The sequence below is a fragment of the Vulpes lagopus genome, chromosome 5 (assembly GCF_018345385.1).
Source record: "Vulpes lagopus strain Blue_001 chromosome 5, ASM1834538v1, whole genome shotgun sequence".
NCBI lineage: Eukaryota > Metazoa > Chordata > Mammalia > Carnivora > Canidae > Vulpes > Vulpes lagopus.
In genome coordinates, this window is record NC_054828.1 from 9,038,017 (window position 1) to 9,060,661 (window position 22,645).

A 22,645-nucleotide genomic window follows, 5' to 3' on the forward strand; every position below is an offset into this window, starting at 1 on the left:
ATAAACTGGAGTCCTTCAGAGGTGAGCACCTTAAAATGATGACAGCATGCAAAACCCCATCTTAGAAGAGTAGTTAAAAGAACCAAAGATATTGATGCTTAAAGAAGAAGACTTAGAGAGAGACATAACTGGAAGTGAGAGAAGAGCCAGCTAGGTGGGAAAAGAGCTTGAGGAACAGTGTCCAGGGACAGAAATTTAATTTCTGGCTCCTCAAGGAAAAAAATGTCACAGGAGCCTTCTCAACTCTTATCATTTGCAAAATAAACGGATCACCAGCAAAGAAGACTCTGTTCCTCCTATGATTTCTGTGAACGATACAAATTTGTAGTTGCACTTACATCTCTTTGTCAAGCCACATCTCTCCCCTGCAGGTGCGCCTCCCTCGGGAAGCCCTCTTTACAAAGCCCTCCTTGCCCCACCTGCTCTGTTCTTCTCCGCATAAGCAATGCACTATAGTGCTCATTTACTCAATTTCCCTAATGGCTTGTATGTTCCTTAGGGGAAAGAACCCATTATTTTTTTTTATTATTATCCTAAGTGTTCTCAGTATATCTGGGTACTGTGATTTGGGGATTGAAGGGGTGTCTGCTGACAGGAGCCCAAAGACGAATTAAAGTGACCAAACAGGTAATTTTTTATGGCATCTACATGACAGAGCCTTCTAGCATGCTCTCTTGATGATAATAGCACCTAACTGACCCTTCATTTTATGAAATAATTTGAGCTGACACAGTTAGGTTGTCTGTGTAATAAATCTTATTTTTCCCTACATCTTACGTTTTAAAATAAAAACTGTATATCCATGCTGGAAAAAAACACACACAAAAAAACAAAGAACCAAAACACAAAGTTTACTATGGAAGAGCTCCATCTGCCTTGAGAATCGCTCTCCAGCAAGGGGATTTTTTTTGGCTTCACACTTACCCCTTCTTTGTTTATTTGGGTATTTACAGGGTACCAGTGCCAAGTCACAACATCCTACAGTATCTAGTGGATAAAGTGAATTAGTAGTCTGCTTAACAATATTGGTCTGAGAGAGAGATATGCCACAAAATGGGTTTGGCTAAATAAGAAAGCACCACGTTATGCGTTTTATAAATGAAATATTGCATACTTCTATTATATCAAAGGTACAAAAGTGCTTTTGGGGTTACAATGTATGTCTCTTCCCAAGTGTCCCGCGTAGCAGGTTAGAGAATGGTATCGTTTCACTCAAGGACGGAGGAGGGAATGAAGCATACTGCATCATCCATAAGGCTGAGGAAAGAGCACAGAACATAGGAGCTAATTGCATTCTCTGTTATTCTCATCACTGGACCGTATTTCTTCCCACAGTCAGTGACCTGACACTGTACTGAGCAAATTATGCCCTTCTCTATGAGAAGTTGCTATAGCTCCATTCGCCAGCCTGAAGTTCACTTGGAAAATTGAAAAAGCAAAAGGACTGAGGAACCAGGACCCCCAATTTCATATCTCTGGCTATGAATCACAAATAAATCTCTGTGGCAACCTTCCTGATTACTGAGGTCGCCAGCCTCTCCCTGCCAATAAATAGTCCTTGGCCCAGACTAGTCCAATGGCCAAGAACAGGGTGGCTCCTACCATGTGGAGCAGACCTTCGGTTCTGGGGTTCTATCTAGCAACTGACACACAAAGCATGAGAATTTTCTGCTTGTTTTAGCTTTCCAGAGAGACTCAGAATTAAGCTGGGACTATATCATGGATTTTGTGTACTTGGCAGCTTATGCTATGGACACTTTTTATAAATCTGAAACAAATGCTAATACTAAACTTGTCCTAATTAGACTGACCCAAAGACTCCAGCTAGCCCCCAAAGTGAAGGGCTTGGTCATGTCCTTCCTTCTTTCAAGGCTTCTGTGCTCAGTACCACAGGCCCTCTTATGAGTCTCCAATTTCCAAGCACATTTCAGGGACATTAAAAGAAATAACTCTTAATAATGAAAAATCAGATGGAAGGTTTAGGTCCTTCAAGAGAAATAACCTTTATAGAAGGATAAGGTTTATCAGCCCCAAATAAGTCCATCATCATTATTTATTTCCATATTATACTCTGAACTACCCAAGAGGGATAATAAATAATCATGGTAAGTCTGTCTGATGCAGAGCACAGAAAGCAAATTCACTGTGAGGCATTCAGCCCTGCAGGAAAATGAGCAACCAGCAGAACGACACGCAAGCAGCCCACAAAAGCACTATTATGTTTATAGCTTCTAACAGGATTTGGACATTGCAAAGGAACCCATGGCAAACTGGACACCAGCTTTTACGACCTACAGGGAAGGGTAAAAGGTCTTGTCATCTATTGCAGAAAAGGTCATTTGTTCTCAGGCCCAGTGGGATTAAGTAGTTTGAACAAAATCCAAAGGGCTTCAGAGTACATAGAGTCTAATCTCTCACTTGACCGAGAGGTAGACTGAGGCCCAGAGAAGTTACAATGTCTTGTAAGAAGTTACAATGTTAAGAGTCATGCAGGTAGTTTCCAGTAGAGCCAAATTTCAGATTTCCAGAAGCTCATCAAGGGTTCCTGCATCTCCAGAACACGGTGTGATAGAAGGAGCCCTGAGTATCAACTTCAAAGCCTTGGTTTTAAGTCTTGGTGAATGTTAGCAAAATGACCTTGAGAAAGCCACTTAAATTCTCAAGCTTTGTTTTTCCCACAATGCAGCACTAGAGGTAAAATATGTAGTGCGTCTACCTCAAAGATCAAATGAGATAACGTGTGAAAACTCTTTTGAAAGACTTTATAAGGCTCAGGGTAAAATAACTTCAGATAAAGGAAATTTTTCCTGTCACCGACAGGTGGGGGATTCATGGATCACTAGAAAGTCTGCATAAAGGTGCATGTGGCTGAGTGCTAAGCACATTTTCTTTTTCTCCCTGGGGAGTTTCTATAGCTTCCCTCAGCTTCCTAACTGTGTAGCTGACAATCTGTGTGCTATGGGTATCAACATATTTATAATCAACTTAAAAGGTCATGGCTGAGATTTTCCCGCTGCCCTTACTGATTCAATAATCCATGTTTTTAGAACATAAATCTACTTGGGGGAGGGAAGCTAATCTGACCTCACATTTTGTTCCATAGAGGACTAAATATATATGGCCTATAAAATGATGAACAGAAATTTCAAATTCCAAACCAACCAGGGTTTTTGTTTTCCTACTTCCCTAATAATATTTCCTAGTTATCTGAAAGAGATTTCTTTAAGGTCGTATTTAACAAGAGAAGTATCTACTTTTTATTTACTGAGTTCCTACTGAGTTCTCAGCACTTTGTTTCCAGTATTTTCCCATAAAGCACTAGACAAAAGACACAAATCATAAACCATTTGGAGGCTGCCACATTATGCCCATGGTTCTACAAGGCTGAGCGGTATGGAGAAAAACAAATGAAAAAGTATTATTCATGACCAATGATCAATTAGGCTGCTTTTCATTAAAAAACATAAAAAGGCAGGACCAATTTAGCCATGACTTGTGTTCGAAGTGCATAAAAACGTTATTAATGTTGGATTTTTTCTCATTTATTCTTAGTTCTGTTTAGAAAATTACACTTGAGAGCTTTCTGCAACAGCGTTTGAGGAAGTGGATAAGACGGCACTACAGCCCTTTTGTAATGCTAATGAAGGGGTAGGGATGGATACTGGTTTGTAAGGCCTTTTCTGTATACAGTTATATGTTTCAGAAGCAGAGACTGGCTTCTGCGATATCTGAGCGTATGAGATAACCAACCAGGAAAGCTACCTACTTATAAGACTCATCCATCGTCCCATAAAGAAATCCAGTGGGGTCCTTTATAAATCTGACAATGGCTATACTCCTGCATTTTAGTGGTAACATCTTAATACAGTACAGGAATGTGAAAAATGAGAGGGATTTTTTTCCCTCTTGACTATATCAAAATATCATCTCCTGCCCCACGGCTCTGAGGACTCATAATTCCCCTCTTGTATTATTCCTTTCTGTGTGCCTCTTTCCTATTCCTTCATAGTTCTATATTTTTCAGTTCTTAGTGATATCTTTTGTTTAAAGTTTCCCATACAGAGCCTTAAGCTATATAAATGCAGTAAGTACACTCATCTGTAGTATTATCATTCAGAAGAACAAAACCTAATATGTATTTTGGTAGCAATGGTACCAGATTTTCAATAACGTGGAGTAACTTAAAATCTGAGTGGTGGTGGTGCGAGGTTCTGTTACTGCTTACCATTCAGTTCCACTTGTGTCATTTCTCATTACATGTGCCAGTCTTCGGAGAGAACGCTCTAGAGTCAGACTGCTTGGGTTCAAATCCAGACTCTACCACATACTAGTTAAGTGACTTTGTGCAGGTTTCTTATCCTCTCTGCAGTTGTGGTTCCTCACTTGCAAAAGAAGGATAATATCATTATCCTTCATCGCACCCTTATGAAAAGCAAATGAGTTCATATCTATAAAGGAATAGACCAGTGCTTGGCAAATGATACAGACATCATTTTAGTGACTTTACATGTATAAATTACAGTTGCCCCTTGAATAAGGTGCGGGTTGGGGCACCACCCTCCAGGGTCAAAAATATTTGAATAACCTTTGACTCTCCCCAAACCTAACTACTAAAGACAGTTGTTGATCAGAAGCCTTACCAATAACTTGAACACTCAATTAACACCTATTTTGCATGTTCTATTATACACTGTCTTCTTACAATGATGTAAGCTAGAAAAAAGAAAATCATGAGAAAAATATGTTTCTAGAAAAAAAATCCAAGTGTAAGTGGACTCGCATAGTCAAACCCATGTTGTTCAAGGGTCAACTATACTGAGGCTCTAAAATGATATGATGGGGCAGCCCGGGTGGCTCAGCGGTTTAATGCCACCTTTAGCCCAGGGCATGATCCTGGAGACCCCGGATTGAGTCCCACATCAGGCTCTCTGCATGGAGCCTGTTTCTCCCTCTGCCCCTGTCTCTGCCTCTCTCTCTCTCTCTGTCTCTCTCTGTCTCTCATGAATAATAAATAAAATCTTTAAAAAAAATAAAAATAAAATGATATGATGAGATAGGTACCACTATTACTCTCCTTTTGCACCTTAAGAAACTAGGCACAGAAAGAAAGACTAATTTGTCTCATCTGGCCCAGTTAGTAACTGGAGGATTGGCCTCAAACCCATAGCGGGCACTCAGTAAGTGTTACTTCTTATTGTTGTTGGAGTTATTATCTGAATTTACACACTCAATCATATCTGCTATTGCTGCTAAAAATGATGAATTGTACTTCCAAACCTTCTTCAAATTATACAAAAAAATGTATATGGTCCCCAATGGATCAGTCAATTTCGGCAAGGATTATCACCTACAGCCATTAGGTAACATTTGATGGGAAATAAGAGATTACCACAGTGCCAAAGTGTCACTCCCTCAGGGAACTTGTTAATTGGAAAGGCAGAAAAAGTACCTTTACGATGAGAGCTCCCTGGAGTGAGATCACTACCTCAAGCCATGATCAAACCGAGAGTCACAAATAGAGGGACAACCTGGCATTATGTGCCTCCTGATGAGATGCAATATGGAGTGACTTGTAAAAAATGTTCAATTGAAATCTAATCGATGCTCAGGCTGAACCTGGGAGTTTACAGGAAATACAGGGGGTAGAGGAGCAAATTCAATGACACCATGAGGCAACAACAAATCCAGAACGTGGGATATCCTACAAGATAACTGGTCTAACCCTCCAAAAAAATCTGGTTACCAAATAAAAAGATAAAGCCCAAGTGCAAAAATGTGCTTTTCTTTATAAAAATTAGATCCTACTATTTTTTTAAAAGGTATAGACAATTGGGGGTCAGATGGTGAAGGTTAGATATGGTCTAAGTATTAGATGAAATTACGGAATTACTGTCCGTCTTTTTTTTTTTTTTTAACTGTCCGTCTTCTTAAGTATAATGATGGCGTTGTGGTTCTATAGGAGAATGCCCCTATTCTTAAATGTGTACCCAATTATTTAGGAGTGGAGTGTTGCTTTGTCTGCAAATTACAAGTAGTTCTGAAAGAAATGCACAAAGATGAAACAAATATGGCAGAAAGATAGCAGTTGGTGAGTCTAGCAGGTAAGGTAGAGGTATTCGTTGTACTAATACTTCAAACTTTTTTCGTTTGGACTTTTTCTTCACTTTCTTCATAAAATATCTTATATCTTCTTTGGAGAGCATGTGAGACTTTTATCATCATGTACTTAGTAACAGTTTCTTTTAATTCTCTATAATGTTTGTGAATGCATATTTAAAAAGAAATTTTTAAAAATCACTTACTGAATTTCTATTTGCTCAACCTTACTGAAACCTGATAGTAACATTGAAGAGTGCTCCATGTTAATATAGGGCCTGATACATAGTGAACGCCCAATAAATGTTTGTAAATGTTTATGTGTTAAATTTATTTTGTTCCTGAGGATTTTAAAGTTGCAGGCAGAAAGAAAGAGAAAGAAAGAAAGAAAGAAAGAAAGAAAGAAAGAAAGAAAGAAAGAAAGAAGGAAGGAAGGAAGAAAGAAAGAAAGAAGACTGTTCTTCCTTTGCAGATCAAGAAGATATGCTTTAGCAAATACTTGAGATGGACAAAATGGGAGTGAAGTAACCCCATCTTGTGATTCAAATAACTTAGGTCACAAAGATTCTTAACCACATTTTGAATTTTTAGGACAGGATGAAAATGAAGAATCCGGCCCTAAGACTAATCCAGCAGCAACTGTTACTTATTTAAGAATTCCTCATGGAATCACACTTGATGACACATTTTGAACAACTGTAGATTTTTCTTGATCCAGGAAAAGAGGCAAGTCCTGCTCAAGTTCAGGCGTGAGTGCTGTAAGGCACCAGCATCAGCAGGTGTTATTATACTCTGAGAATCAATACATTTGTGGGAATCGGGGATCATTTTCAACTCTTCCAGAAGGCAATGGTTCTAAGAGAGATGAGGTATATTTTGTATAAAAGTGGAAAGAAAATGATCAATTCAAAGCAATAATTAATGATACAAGTTTGCATTTTTAGAGTGCTTTTTTTCCTAAGGCACTTCGTATCTGAGTGAGCTCATTTATTCTCATAGTATCTCTGTGAAGTAGACATAGAACAACTGAACTAACAGAACAAAAGGGATTTTCATCAGGACATAAGATGTGGGAGATATTCAGAAGGATATCTTAGTAGCAATAGAATTATTACTTAAATCGATACTGAACAAATAGATAATGTTCCTCCCTTCTGCTTCAGTAAAGTCATTTAAAAAATAAAATAAATAATATATTAGGGAAAATAAGCCTATAATTTATGGGAGACACTCCAAGTCCGATCTTATTCAACAATACAGGCCTTCTCTCTTTACAAAAAACAAAGTTCTCAAAAAGAGTACAAATCATAGTTTTTAAAACTTGAAATTTAAATGTACTTTGATGGTTCTGTATTTACAGTGTTCTTCATTTAACAGTGGGTTTTGTAGAGGTTTTCCTTAAAATTACATTATAAACATGAAGTTTTATAAACAATACTGGGTTGTTAAAGCAGAGTCTACTTACACTAAACGTTCTTTTTGAAACCAAAAATAAGAATAAAAGGAGGACCCCCACTGAAGAACCGCTCAGTCTATGATAAATGCAGTTGTATAGAACAAAAGATGCTTCAACCTGAGGTTTCCACCCTTAGATGACATAACATGAGCACATGCAACCCCTTCAGAATCAGAATTTTAGATCCTAAACATTTCCCTCTTAATTTATATGGGGCTGAATATTTTCAGTAATGTGCAGATTAAGTTACTCATGCCTTATTAACAAGGACCCATTCCACGTATGTAAACATGGTATTTTTAATTTAGTGAAATCCTTCATGGGTATACTCAACCCCCATATTCAGGAGTAGTTGGGGCAAAGAGCACAAAGGAGCTGTCTTCAGCTCAATGCCTGAATTGGGCACCATCTTAGGGACCTGGCACTAATTATCAATAAAGAGATAAAGATAGACAATACTCTCTCAAAACCTATTTCAACATAAAATTTTCTTTTTGTAAAGAGATCCAAAGTGGTATTCTCTGTAAAGGTATGATAAATACTGACAGAACTAGAAATGTACGTAAAAGAGCCATCCTGACCCTACAGTGCCAATGTTCATTCATTGCTGCCCAGACCTTCATTCCCGCCTTCAATTGGATTTCAGTGCCGACAATGGAGAGGTGGGATTTCACCTCTGTAATGGGTCTAAAGTCTCCCTGAGATGGCTCAGAGGCCAATTAGTGGAGAATTTTATGTGCTAGACTGGATAAGGAACAAGTTCTTCTGCTGGAAGTTGAATCCCATCACACCAAGCATTGTTACAGCAAAAGACATACAGACCTTTGTGGATGGACCAAAATATAAAAAAACAATATTTAGAGAACCCATCGGATTCATTTTAATTAGATTTGACTTATAGAGAACATCCTGCAAGTTATAAAACTATTCAAGATCTCTAGAGTATATGGCCCGACGTTGTGTAATGACATACCTTTTTGAAGAGAGGAGGTTGAGTCTATGTCTTGGCTTTGACACCAAATTAATAGTATCTTCTCTTGCAAGAAGGAAGATGAAGTCAAATATCAAAATTATTGCATTTCAGAGTACAGATCCACCTTGTGTTATCTTCCAAGGATCATACTAAAACAGGGTTCAAGTTCACAGATCCATTAATAATGCCTCCTCCTGCCTTACTTCTTACTCCCTCCTCCAAACTACCCCCAGTCAGCCCTGCAGTCTGTAGGCAAACCACACAGGAACTAGCAGATACAGGGCTTCAGAGAGTTGGGCGTGAGCCTTAGATTATGTGGTTTTGTTTTCTTGCTGCCAGAGTTGAACTAAAATGCAGGAGGTTCTCTGAAACACTTTTGCTTCTTGATGCTTGGTTTCAATTTTAACAATTCCCCCCCTCTGAATGATTATGTTCCCATAAGAAAATTTCTAATCCTAGAGGTGATCCATCAACAAGCTGTTGCTGCTCTGAAGGAAAACTCTGATTTTCCCTTATTACATCCAAGAATCCAGAGGAAAAAAAATAGGGCTTCTTCACTTCGGGGAATTTATATAAAACCACCCTGGAATCACTCACAAAGCTAAAATCCCAGAGGATATGCTTTCTCAGTAACTTCAGCCCATAATATTACTCTTAGTCCATAACATTACCCTTAACGAAAAACACAAGAAGAAAAGCTCTGAGCCAGGAGGAGTTCTAACACCAGTTTTGCCAATCAGGCATGAACTGGGACGGGTTCCTTAGATTTGGGGGATTTCTCTTTCTCCTAAGTTGGTTGGGCTAAAGGATTTCTGGAATTTAAAGAGTTTTCACTGACTCAAAGTTCTTGTCACCATCAACTTCTTTAGTTTTTACCTTCAAATTTGTGAAAAACCCTCCTCCCCTTTAGGTTCCCATACCAAGTGCAACTTGTGAAGGCCTCTTCCTCTCTTTGCTCTCACTAGCAATGGATTGCCAACGATGCATCTTTTGCACAAAGTAAGAGACATTGCTGCTTGCTTAGTGGCACCAGTCAGAGTTTGGGCCCAAGAGAAAGAGGGAAATGCTGGTTGACAGGATGTTCCCAGTATTTATCCCTCGAAGGCTCAGAAGGAGGATATCATATAAAACTCAGTTTGGAGTTCTAAAATATAAACTCATTCTACATCATAAGATGATATCCTTTCTAAAAAATCTTTTCACCCCCTTTATACCTAAATCTTCAAAATGTCCTTTTTTGGGGTGGTGGTGAGGGGGTGTCACTCCTTGGTGATAATTGCTCAACACTTTTATTGAAATACAAAAGAAGAATCTGGTTTGGAATCATCAGAGTACTTTGGTCACAGGAGGTGCTCAATAAATATTTATGGAATGAGTTAAAGGAAGGAATTTACTACTCCTGATTCCTTAATGAAGGTTTTTCTTTTTGTTAATACAAGTTCGTTACATTTTCTTAAATCCAAGTTGTGTCTGAACATGGTCCCCACTATTTTCACATGTTGCAAAGATAGAATTTTAAAGTTAACAGAGGTCACTGACTTCAGAACAATAAATATCTTGGGGCACCTGGGTGGCTTAGTCAGTTAAGCATCTGCCCTCCGCTCAGGTCATAATCTTGGGGGTCCTGGGATCCAGCCACATTCGGCTCTGCTCAGTGGGGAGTCTGCTTCTCCTCTTCTCCCTCTCCCTCTTCCTCTCCCTCTGTGCTCTCTTTCTCAAATAAATAAATAAAACCTTTAAAAAAACACACACAAAAAAAACCCTAAAACAATAAATTCTCACTGTGGGCCTCAGTGTTCTTCAGTCTTCATGGTCTAAGGACCTTCTGGGATCCCATCATTATATCCAGCAGCTTCATAGCCAGTTGTCAGACACTGAAATCCTCTGGCCACAGTCCTTATCCCAAGTCAGTGGTATTGAACAATGAGGCCCTAAACTCCCATGGCTGGAGAGTGAGAAGAAAGGAGAAAAGATAAATAGTGTTCTATAGGAGGTATTATGGAGTTTTTGGCTTGCACCCTAATGAGGAAGCTACTTTTCCACAGGGTACTATCTCCCCAGGGAGCAGAATAGAACTCCTCCCTTTACAAGTGTGGGACAGAATGCAGAACAGGAAAATCTCAAAGAGAAGTTATTTCAGCAGCATGTAATGATCAACAGATGTGTTATAGAGCATATTGACAGGAGAGCAAGGCCACTCTAGTGGTTTATTTCATGGATGCTCCATAATTGAACAAGTACAAAGGCAGAACCAAAGAATAAAGACTCTAATATGAGAATGCCATCATTTCAGCCCTCACAATCATGGGGCACTCAGAAAATATAGGCAAAATTGTGAGGATTCAAGAATCTATGAAATTTGGACTTACTCATAACAGAGAAGTTCCTTTTGAAACCATACTCATTTAAAATTTTTCAGCAGTTCCTTTTTTTTTTTTTTTTTTAAGATTTTATATATTTATGAGAGACACACAGAGAGAGGCAGAGACACAGGCAGAGGGAGAAGAAGGCTCCTCACAGGGAGGGACTCGATCCCAGGACCCTGGATCATGCCATGAGCCGAAGGCAGATGCTCAACCACTGAGCCACCCAGGCATCCCTCAGCAGTTCCTTTTGAAGGGTCGATGTTAATATCAGAATCTCTTGTACATAATTACGTTTAATTTACCTTTATAGTAGAACGCGTACTTCTCATTCAATAATGCAGATTCAGACATTCTTGTTTGATTCACTCAGTAAATAATGTTTGAATATCTACTCTATGTTAGGCCTATTCTAAGTGCTGGGAATATAGCCACGAACAAAACATAGTCTTTACTCTTACTGGATCTTACCTTCTGGCAGACAGAGAAATAATTACGTATATCAGATGGTTGGACTATTAAAGAGAATCATAAAATGGGGCAAGAGTTAGAGGAAGTGTAGCCCGGGGGGCGGGGGGTGTTGTGATTTTATTGGGAGATCAAAGGACACCTGAGCTAAGTCCAGAACAAAGTGAGGCAGCCAGCCTGATGGCTCTCTGGGGAAATAGTTTTGCAAGTAGAGGGGCTAGCAAATGCAAAGCCTTATGGTGGGAGCAAGCTTGATGCAATGAATGAGGAGGAGAGGAGTCATGATAGAGGTCAGAGAGGAAGCAGGAGCTGAAACATGTTAGGGCCTTGTTGGCCTTGGCAAGGTCTTTGATTTCATGCTGAGTAAGATGGGGCCAATGGAAGATTTTGAACTGGGGAGTTACATCATCTAATTTGGGTTTTGAGTTTTAGAAAAATCACTCTGATTGTTGGGCTTAGATTAAATTGTAAGGGAGCAAGAGAAGAAGCAGGAAGACCAGTTAGAAGGCTATTACAATGGTTCCAGCAAAAGAAGGCAGCACCTTAGGACACCTGGTGGAAAGTGGAGGTGGTGGGAAATGACCGAATTCTGAATATACGGGGTGACCATAAAGCCTGGAAACATAAATATTATTTTACTGTGAATTAGAATGTGGCATTGATAAACCATTTATTACCTACCAACTGCATATTACCTAGACTTGGTGGCTGTCCTGCATTAAAGGCAAGCTGATGATATGATGTGAAGTCTGAGAGACAAAGAAGAGCACCTACAATGACTCCAGGGTTCATGGCCTGAGAAACTAGAAGCAAAGACATGTCATTATTGAGATGGGGGGAACAAGCTTGGAAGATCAGAAGTTTGGTTGGGGGCATATTAAGTTTGAGATGTCTATGAGAAATACAAGTGGGGATGCCAAGATAGATATGAGTCTGGTGGTCAGAAGAGGTTAGGGCTGGAGATAAAAACTTGAAAGTTGTTGAGAGATAGAGAAAAGGTTATTTAAAGTTATGACACTGGATAAAACCATGCAGGGAATGAATATTGATAGAGAACAGACCCCTTCAAAATTGAGAGGTCAGAGAAATGAGAAGAAAACAGCCAAGGAGATGAGAAGGAACAATGGCTTCCTGGAAACCAAGTGAAGAAAACTTTGTTCACTTTTATTAAATTCTGAGTTCAGGGGAAAAACACACCAAGTTATTATTGTCCGTATTTGGTGAGTGCAACTAAATTATGGTGCCCCCAAATGGAAGAAAGCAGAGATGAAGGACTCTCACATGTTAGTTTAACGAACTTAATTCCACTAGGTAGGTAACACTTTACAGTTTTGCTGAGCCTGACCAACATCCTTTCAAATACACCCATAGATTCATTCTAAAAGGAGGAAATGAGGGGGATCCCTGGGTGGCTCAGCAGTTTAGTGCCTGCCTTCCGCTCAGGGTGTGATCCTGGAGTCCCAGGATTGAGTCCCACATCGGGCTCCCTGCATGGAGCCTGCTTCTCCCTCTGCCTGTGTCTCTGCTTCCCTCTCTCCGTGTGTCTCTCATGAATAAATAAATAACATCTTTCTTTTTTTTTTTTTTTTTAAAGGAGGAAATGAATGGGTCTAAAAAGAAAAAACTGGGATCTCCAACGTTTTCCAAATACAATAGGTAGACTTGTGACTGAGAATGTCAATGGAGGAGAGCCTGGCTGGCTCAGTTGGTGGAGCGTGTGGCTCTTGATCTTGAGGTTGTGAGTTCGAGCCCCATGTTGGGTGTAGAAATTACTTAAAAATAAAATCTTAAAAAAATAAAAGAAGAAGAATGTGCAACATCAAGATGGAGTGCAACATCAAGAACCAAAAATTGGCCCTTAGGGTAGAGGAAAGGGTGTAGGAAAGGACACTGCAAATTTGGGTCAAGTTCTAGCTAAATCACTTGCTAGGTTGAATATTTCTGGGCAATTTGTGTAACCTATTTGTTCTCTCAAACTCAGCTCAAGTTCACCTCTTCCAGGAAGACTTCTCTAATTATGTAGATTTAGACAAATCCTCTTTTACTCCCAAAGCACTTTTATCACAGCAACTAATTATAATTGCTAATTTATTTTTGTCTTTTTAATTAGACTATTACTTCTTTGTATTCCCGTAGCTCAGCATAGTGCCTGGCACTTAGCAGGTGCTCAATAATGTAGAATGAATGCATGTTCCCCAAACTCAGCTTCCTCATTTGTAAAATGGAATAATTATATCTACTTTTCAGAGTTCCTTTGAAATTTATATAATCCATGACTTGAAAAAAAATATCTTCCTAAACTATAGCTCACTATATAAATAAAATACTTGTTTGTCCCTCACTATTTTATAGAATAACACCTTAGCATGGCATTCGAGGCCCTGTTCAGTCTGTTTCCAGGCCACCTTTTACATTTCTCTCTGGCTACTATGCCCACTAGTCTATTTGATAGCCAGCTAAGCAGTATTCCAAACACACTGACTTCTTTCATATCTTCTACCATTTTACATTATAATTACCTAACTACACGTCAGCACCTGTCGTGAGGTCTGTTATAATAATTGTTATGATTGAAGTAGCAGGAGCTAAAAGCAAATGTTACTTTCATCTCTGAAGACTTTTTCTATGGTCTGTCTTTTCCCTCCACCCTGATGGAATATTGCCATAGTCCACGCAGCCAGCCATGTGCTTTTAAAACATGGGTTTGATTATATTTTCAATGTGTGCCAGATAAAAATCACCTAGCAGCCCAGACTCGGTCTTTCATGATCTGACTTCCTCTGCCACTTCGTCCTCTGCTGTTCCACTAATAGCCTTTGAGACAGCCATCGGAACTACAGGACTTGTAGTTTTACCAAGATAATAGGCTCTCTCAGCTTTCAAGCCTTTACACACGATGTGTCCTCTGCCTCTAATGGCCTCCTCCACTTTGTCTATCCAGTGAACTCTGTCATCCTTTAAGATACAGATGTAAAGTCTTCCCTGAAGCCTGCCCTCGAATACTCCTTGGCAGAATTAGATGCTCTCTTCTCTCTTATTACAAGATACCTATCTTGTGACAATCTTCTGTGACGGTGCCTGTCACCTCCACTAGCCTGTGAACTCCTGCAGCATCGGACTCCTGCTTTGTCTCTGCATCCGCACAGCTTGGTGGGGTGCCGGGCTCACTGAAGATACGCTGACTATTTCAACGATGACCCCGGGCCCTCCCTGGAGCCATTCCATCCCTGCCCACCACACACCTAATCTTTTCATTACTCTTTTGAAAAAATCTTTTAAAAATATTTATTTATTCATGAGACAGAGAGAGGCAGAGACACAGGCAGAGGGAGAGGCAGGCTCCCTACGGGGGGCGGGGGGGGGCCCATGTGGGACTCGATCCCAAGACCCCGGGATCAGGTCCTGAGCCGGAGGCAGACGCTCAACCGCTGAACCACCCAGGCGTCCCTACTCTTTTCATTCCTAGCAAACAACCATTACATTCTTTGTCCTTTGAGGTGGACATCAGCTGCAGCTGCTGTTTCCAGGCAGCTTCAATACATTAGTAACAGAAATTGTAAAATATCTCCTCGAAAGGAGGATGAGGGCAGCACCACGGCCCGCCGGATCCTTACACGAGGCCATCTGCCCTCAATTCACTGGGTGGCCTGGCAAACCAAGTCCTTTTGACGCCTCGCGTTCTGCTCGCGCGATACGCTGTGAACGAGACCTCCGAGAGGCCAGAAGTGAGAGGCCGGAAGTGACGAAGCGGAAGTGGGGCCAGGCGTGGGCGCTTGGGCCTGGCCGCGGGAGGCAACCAGGCGGGGAGCCAGGGGCTTGAAGTTGAGCGGGGAAAGGTCCCGACGCCGGTGGCTAGACTTTCTCCGCAGGTAGTAGATGGTTTGGGGGTGCAGGCGGGCGTGGAGGGGCCTGCTCCCCACCTCTTGTCCCGGGGCCGTGCCGTCGCTGGCCGGGCGCGGGCGAGCAGGGGCTGAGGCTACCATGGCCTGCGTGAGGGAAGGTCCCCGTTGTGTGACGCCATCGTGTCACTCCCTCCTTCTAGAAACATCTGTGCGGCCCTGCCTTCTGCTCCAAGTAAACTGCGTGCTGTCCGACTCCTCTGAGGGGAGTCGGTGGTCCGGCTCACCTGTGTGACCCCGGGCCTGGCACAGGGTCTGCCTTGTACACAGCGGTCGTTCTGAAGAAAGGGATGCCGAGGAAAGACCCCGTCTACAGGAAGTTGGTTCTCTTAGCCTTCGCGCTTCGTGTTCAGAATTCTTTCCCAAGCATCTCCCTTCTTCCTGTACGTGGTTCTATGTGGTGGTTGTCCCCTTGTGCCGCAGATGAGGGAACTGAGGCCCAGAGAAGTTGTGGAACCTTAGTTAGGAAGTGGCAGAGCAGGACCTCAAGTCCCTGCCTTTGGAATCCTCATTATTAAAGTAATGAGGTGAGGTGTGTGAACGCCTAGGTGTGAGCGCACTGTGAGCGCTCAAAAAAGAGTGGACATTAACCCTAGAGTATGGGGACTGCGTCCTTGTGCCCTTGTTTCTCCGTTTCCTAGAATGGAGTCTGCCGCACGGTGAATTCTGGAGAACTAATAGTTGAATGAATTGATGAGCACACACAGGAGGGAGGGGCTCCACAAAGTGGGTTTCTCAGCCTCTTGCAGTGTTCTTCCCATCCGAGCAGTAACACCTCCTAATGCCATGGCATCGTCTGCGATCATTCTCCCATCACAATCTTGGCCAGAGCTTATTTTCTCCCGGGTTAACTTAAGTCTATAGGCAGAACCTGTACAAAAAGGAAAGCTGTTCTCTGCCCTGAATGCGTCTTTCCAGATGCCTCTCACTCAGCCTCTTAGATGCTGCTCTTGGTATTGTCTTAGGTCTTTGGGTGAAGTCAGTTCAGTTCCTCGATTCCTTATTCTCAGTTCTGATATCCAAAGTATTTTGAAGATCAGTTTTTTTCCCCCCAAGTCGTGGCAGCAACACCTGCATTGAAAGGAGCCACTTATCTGTATTTATTCCAGATATTTACACGTTTTTGTTGCAGTCATGTTAATGTGTTTGCTTGTTCAGAGCGGCCCCACACCTTGCTGTGGGTATCATGTAACATATGGTATAGGCACTGCATTACCCTTCAAAAGTCTGGAAAAAACCCCTTTGAGTTTGAATTCCACAATGTCACTTGATAAATGATTTCCTGTTATGATTAAGGTAAAGTTGAGGGAGGAAATAGCCTTTGCCAAAGCATTGTGGAAGTGGGCAAGTCTAAAATGGAAACCAAGAGACCTTTTCTACCTCATCGTGTGTTTACTTTGGAATTATTTAAGGGCAAAAGCTCCTTAATCAAACGCTGGTTTTTGAATGTCAGGATCGTGTTTTATATTTCTTATGTCATCCGCAAAGTGGTACAAATGGTACATACTCAAGAAATATTTGTTGAAAGTGATACAAATGGTAGATACTCAAGAAATATTTGTTGATATTGATTGTCAATACCTGTTTCTTGAGTACCTATTATGTTCTAGGTACTGATTAGGCAATAGGATTATATTGCCTTGTAAATAGAATGGTCATGGTCCTACTGTCATGGAATTCCTGGTCTGGTGAGGAAGAAAGCAAATGACAAATACAAAAGTACAGAGTATGGTAAGTCACATGAAGGAAATAAACCAGGTGCAGAAAGAATATGTTGGGAAGATCTAAGTAGTTACTGTGCTAGCCTCTCAGAAGAGGTGACCTAGATTTGTGACATGGAATATCTTAACATTTCTTTTTTTTTTTTTTAAGATTTTATTTATTTATTTATTTATTTATTTATTTATTTATTTATTCATGAGAGACAGAGAGAGAGAGAGAGAGAGAGAGGCAGAGACATAGGCAGAGGGAGAAGCAGATTCCACGCAGGGAGCCTGACATGGAACTCGATCCCAGGTCTCCAGGATCACACCCTGGGCTGCAGGCGGCGCTAAACTGCTGGGCCACAGGGGCTGCCCTATCTTAACATTTCTAAATATTCTAGGGACTTGGATAGCCAACCAAAATTTGGGTGTGAAAATTTACCTGTTGGGCACCACTTTTGTCACATCACTGTAATTACAATCCCAAGTTTCTGATAGTATGAGTAAACTGAACATTTGCATGTAGTCAGGCATCTAAAACACATCAAGTCAACATATAATTTACAACTAACACCAATTGAGCTCCTTGCTTATCTGAAAAGATAACAATTGTAGAATAGTGTCTTACCTATTCTATGATCATGTCACAAAGTACCATTCGTTAGTAAATAGTATTAATTCACTCATCCAGACTTTTTGCTTCATGTTTTTTTTAATGATTGGGAATGTATTTAATTTAGGTATGATGTCAGGCACATCCAGTCCCATTGGATTGAAGCCTATTATTTAGATACTTTCCCCAGGCAGAAAATGCATTCAAGAAAACATTCTTTGAATACAAAGTAGAAAATATAGGAGAACCTAAAAATTAGGATTTTTGTCTCTCCAAAATATAGACAGGTAGCTTGCCAAAAAAGAAAAAAATAATATTTTGATGACTGTTGTTCAATTCCAGAAGGGTATGATTCTAACAGGGTTTTTTTGTTTGTTTGTTTGTTTGTTTAAATAGACTTGTGAGGAAACAGATCAATACTTGTTGCTCTCAGCCAGTGTCACAGTGCATCTCTACATGGCATGAGCTTGGTAGAAGGGGGGAAAAAGACAATAGAAAAAGAAAACCTTCATGATTGAAAATTTTAATGGCTTATTGAAACATTATAAATCTGGTTTTCACTGCAGGAATAAGTCAGATAAAAATGCCTGTGTTTGAAGTGCAAGCAAGGGAGAAAATCAGAAAATTGTAAAAACACACAACTTCTCTTTTTCTTCCTAGGGTTGATGATAGTCTCTTTCTGAGAAATGCTAATTAAACTGATACATTTTCCATCTTGCTTATTTGAGAGTGTGTTGTACTTTTACAAAAAAAAGGTTAATTATCCCCTTCTTTTTTTTCCCCTTCTCCTTTTTTGAAAAAAAAAAAAAAAAGGATAACTCATTTAGTTTGCTTCTGAAAATTTATGTCTTCCTTAAATACCCAGAAATTAATCAAACCTGAGCTAGGAATTGTGAAGGTCAAGGAAGAGAAGCAAAACTGAAAACAAGACAAATTTGTTATGGATTTTAATGTTTTCCTTTTGTGTGTGTGTGCAGTTTCTCTAGTAAAATCTGATTATAGATCGTTGAGGCTTCATTGGGTCTGGATGCTTGTCAGGGCTTGAAATCAATTTAGTACACTATCTTGGTGGCCATCAGGGATGAATCACCACGGAAATTGCAAACTAACTGGCCCACCTTAATGTGAAGCAATGAAAAAGAAGGAAGGGAATGGTTTCATATGAACTGCGAGTTGATCATTCATAAGCATCATTTACGGTTCTGGGGCTACAGACCTCCTTTAGGTTTTAATGTATTTTGTATCAACCTAAATGGGCCTCTTTTTGTGTGTACTTGTTTTGGGATGTGAGAAATACAGATGCTGATCACTCCAGGTTTTAGGGAAATTGTTACCTGATTTGTATCATAGTATTGACATTGTTTACTCCTAAGTGCATATTTCCTTTTCTAAAGCCCAGTGAAGAAAGTAATTTAACCTTTTTCTTGAACTTGCTAACCTTACCAGGACTAAAATACTGGTTAAGGGTACCACGAGTTAGATGTCGAGTCCACTGAGGTACAACTACTTATGTTAATAGCTGACAACCCTCTCTACTTTCAGATTAACAAGAATGCAGAACATATTTAGATCTGATTCTAGTGGCCTGTAGTTCTAAGAATACAACCACAGGGGCATCTGATAATTCTAAGGCTTGGATGCTACCATCTTAATTACCTTCAGGACCCACTATTTTTATATGTGACGACAAATTTTAAGAATGAGATGTCAGAGTACAAGTCCCATTTTCTTATACTAACTTGCCCATTGTCCATGGAATGCTTTATTTTATTTTATTTTATTTATTTTATTTTATTAAGATTTTATTTATTCATGAGAGACAGAGACACAGGCAGAGGGAGAAGCAGGCTCCATGCAGGGAGCCTGACCTGGGACTCCATCCTGGGTCTCCAGGATCACACCCTGGGCCAAAGGCAGGTGCTAAACCACTGAGCCACCCGGGCTGCCCCCCCACCTTTTTTTTTAAAGATTGTCCATGGAATGCTTTAAAATAATTTATTTCTGGCTAAAGAGGTTGAACGATATTTTCTACAGAAACTTTTAAGATTAGAAAGACCATCTAGATTTCTTTAAATAATACAGGTCAATTCCTTATGAGAGATCTTTCCATACTGATCCTAGGAGAATTTAGGTGGTGCCCCCAATTCTGGCTGATTAAATGAAGGGCTGATTTCTAAGTAATCCTAGATTTTTTCAGACTGACTTGGTCTTCTGTAGATATTTCAAAAAGTATTTAACTTACATCTTTTTTGTGCTTTGCAGGAAACCGATGCCTCATCAAAATGAAGATTAATCATTTGTGTTTGGGAGCAGCAGAACTGGGGACCACTTACCTGTCAAGTGTTTTATAAACCAATTATATAAGCTCTGATTCCACTGCTCTCCTCCCCATCTCACCTTCAAACTTGTCTTACCTATGGCATTCAGGAGACAAGTGAAAAACTTTGTGAAAAATTATTCAGATGCTGAAATAAAAGTCAGAGAAGCAACTTCTAATGACCCTTGGGGTCCTTCTAGTTCTCTGATGTTAGATATCAGTGGCCTGACTTTCAACACAATTTCTCTGTCAGAGATTATGAATATGCTATGGCAGAGACTCAATGATCATGGGAAGAACTGGCGCCATGTGTATAAATCCCTGACACTCATGGATTATCTCATCAAGAATGGATCAAAGAAAGTTATTCAGCATTGCAGAGAAGGGTTCTGTAACATTCAAACCCTAAAGGATTTTCAACACATAGATGAAGCTGGAAAAGACCAAGGTAAAAGAAATGCATACAGTGTGCCAATAAAGATGAGAGGTTTGGGGGACACCTGGGTGGCTTAGTGGTTGAGCATCTGCCTTTGACTCAGGTCATGATCCCGAAGTCCTGGGATTGAGTCCTACATCATCAGGCTCCCATCAGGGAGCCTGTTTCTCCCTCTATGTCTCTGCCTCTCTTTCTGTGTCTGTCATGAATGAATAAATAAATAAAATCTTTAAAAAAAAAAGAGAGGTTTGGGAGGGGATCCTTTTAAAGCAGGAGCTGGGGAAAAGTTGTTCTTAAATGTATCAGCCCCCTTTCTCCTGGGACAGTTATAGTTTCCAGTTTAATCCTTTGTGTTGACTCCTGAGGGCCTTAGAGGACATTTTTTTCCCCCAAGAAGATGGGTAAAACCAACACACTTAGGTTCCTGATAAAACGATACCTCATAGAAAATGAACAAAGTGAATAAAGCGGGAGGCATGGCCGCTTGCTATAATAATGTCACTGTAATTCATAATTATAATTAGACTGAAATTTAGTCACAAATGTAAAGAAGTGTTTCCAAAGACTACAGAATCTTCAAAGACTATCTAGGTGGAAGTACTTACATGAATACAAAAATTTAGGTCATAAAATAATTTTGTTGGGGGTGGAGGAGGAGGTGAAATAGGGAAAGGGTGCGTGGAATACTGAACTGAGATGATTTGGTAGTGTCTGGTATCTACAGTGCTAAAAGAATCAGCACTTCCTCCCTATCTAATGTAAAATTATAATTTTTGCTTAAAGGGAATAGGCTTATGAATCATGAGAAGAGGATAAAATTCAGTGCAGTCTTTGTGTTAAGTATACATTTTTAGAATAGACTTTTTAAAGAGCACTTTTAGGTTTATAGAAGAATTACACAGGGAGTACAGAGTTCTCATAGACCCTTCCCCATCCACACGCTGTTTCTCCTATTAACAACTTGCAGTAGGGTGGTGCGTTTGTTAAGTTGACAAACCAGTATTAATACGTTAGCTAAAGTCCCTTGTTTACCCTAAGGTTGACTCTTTGTGTTCTACAGTTCTGTGGGTTTTGAAAAATGCGTGTCATGTATGTACCATTCTGATATCCTACAGAATAGTTGTGCTGCCTTGATAATGCCCCATGTTCCACTTGTTGGTTCTTTTTAAGCTAGAACCCTTGGCAACCACTGATTTTTTTTCTTGTCTTTATAGTTTTGCCTTTTCCAGAATGTCATATAGCTGGAATCATACAATATGTAGTTTTTTCAGACTTGTTTCTTTCCTTGACAGTAGGCATTTAAGATTCTCTCATGTCCTTTTATAGCCTCAGAGCTCATTTCTTTTTTTTTCTTCATGTTTTAAAAATCAGCTTTGTTGCAATATAATTCACTTACCATACAGTTCACTCATTTCAAGTATACAATCCTGTGGCTTTAGGTATATTATTAATTTTTAAATATTGTGATAAAATGTAAATAACAAAATTTGTCATTTAAGTATGCAGTTCAGTGGCATTAATTCTATTCATAAAGTTGTACCATCACCACTGTCTACTTCCAAAACTTTTCATCACCCCAGACAGAAACTCCATAGCCATTAAGCGATGACTGTCCTGCTAACCACTCATCTACTTTATGTCTCTATAAATGTCCTATGCTGGGTATCTCATATAAGTGAAATCATAGAGCATTTGCCCTTTTCTGTCTGGCTTATTTCACATACCACAGTGTTTTCCAGTTCATCTGTGCTGTGGGACGTCTCAAGACTTCATTCCTCTTATAGCTGAATGACATTCTGTGGTATAAATATATCGCATTTTGTTGATCTATTCATCAGTTGGGAGATTCTTGAGCTGTTTTCACCTCCTGGCTATTGTGAATAGTGCTGCAATGAACGAAAGCATCCAAGTGTCAGTTTGAGTCTCTGCTTTCAATTCCTTTGGGTGTATACTTAAGAATGGAATTGCTCCATCATATGGCAATTCTATGTTTAGTTTTTTTGAGGAACCAATAACCTGTTTTCCTTAGCAGCTATGCCATTTTACATTCTTACCAATAACGTAAGAGGGTCCCTGTTTTTTCACATCCTTGTCAACACTTTTTACTGTCCATCTTTTTGATTATAGCCATTCTACTGAATGTGAAAAGTAGTATCTCATTGTGATTTCAATTCACATTTCCCTAAAGACTAATGATGTTGAACATCTTTTTATGCCCTTGTTGGTCATTTATAGATCTTCTTTGGAGAAATGTCTATAGAAATCCTATGTCCAGGATGCCTGGGTGGCTCAGCAGTTGAATGTCTGCCCTTGGCTCAGGC

General features: G+C 40.0%; 2 protein-coding genes across 2 annotated transcripts in view; one reads left to right on the plus strand and one right to left on the minus strand.

Moving 5' to 3' along the window:
• Window positions 1-8,743, minus strand: part of GRAP2 (GRB2 related adaptor protein 2) — a 64,430-nt gene extending 55,687 nt beyond the window's left edge. The window contains exon 1 of the mRNA XM_041754204.1: window positions 8,526-8,743. The gene's annotated coding sequence lies outside the window, so the exon portion shown is untranslated. The remainder of the gene's footprint in view (window positions 1-8,525) is intronic.
• Window positions 8,744-19,987: 11,244 nt separating this feature from the next.
• The window catches only part of ENTHD1 (ENTH domain containing 1), a 99,944-nt gene continuing 97,286 nt past the window's right edge, over window positions 19,988-22,645 (plus strand). Inside the window, exon 1 of the mRNA XM_041757075.1 lies at window positions 19,988-20,336. Coding sequence (XP_041613009.1) covers window positions 19,988-20,336 — 349 coding nt within the window. The remainder of the gene's footprint in view (window positions 20,337-22,645) is intronic.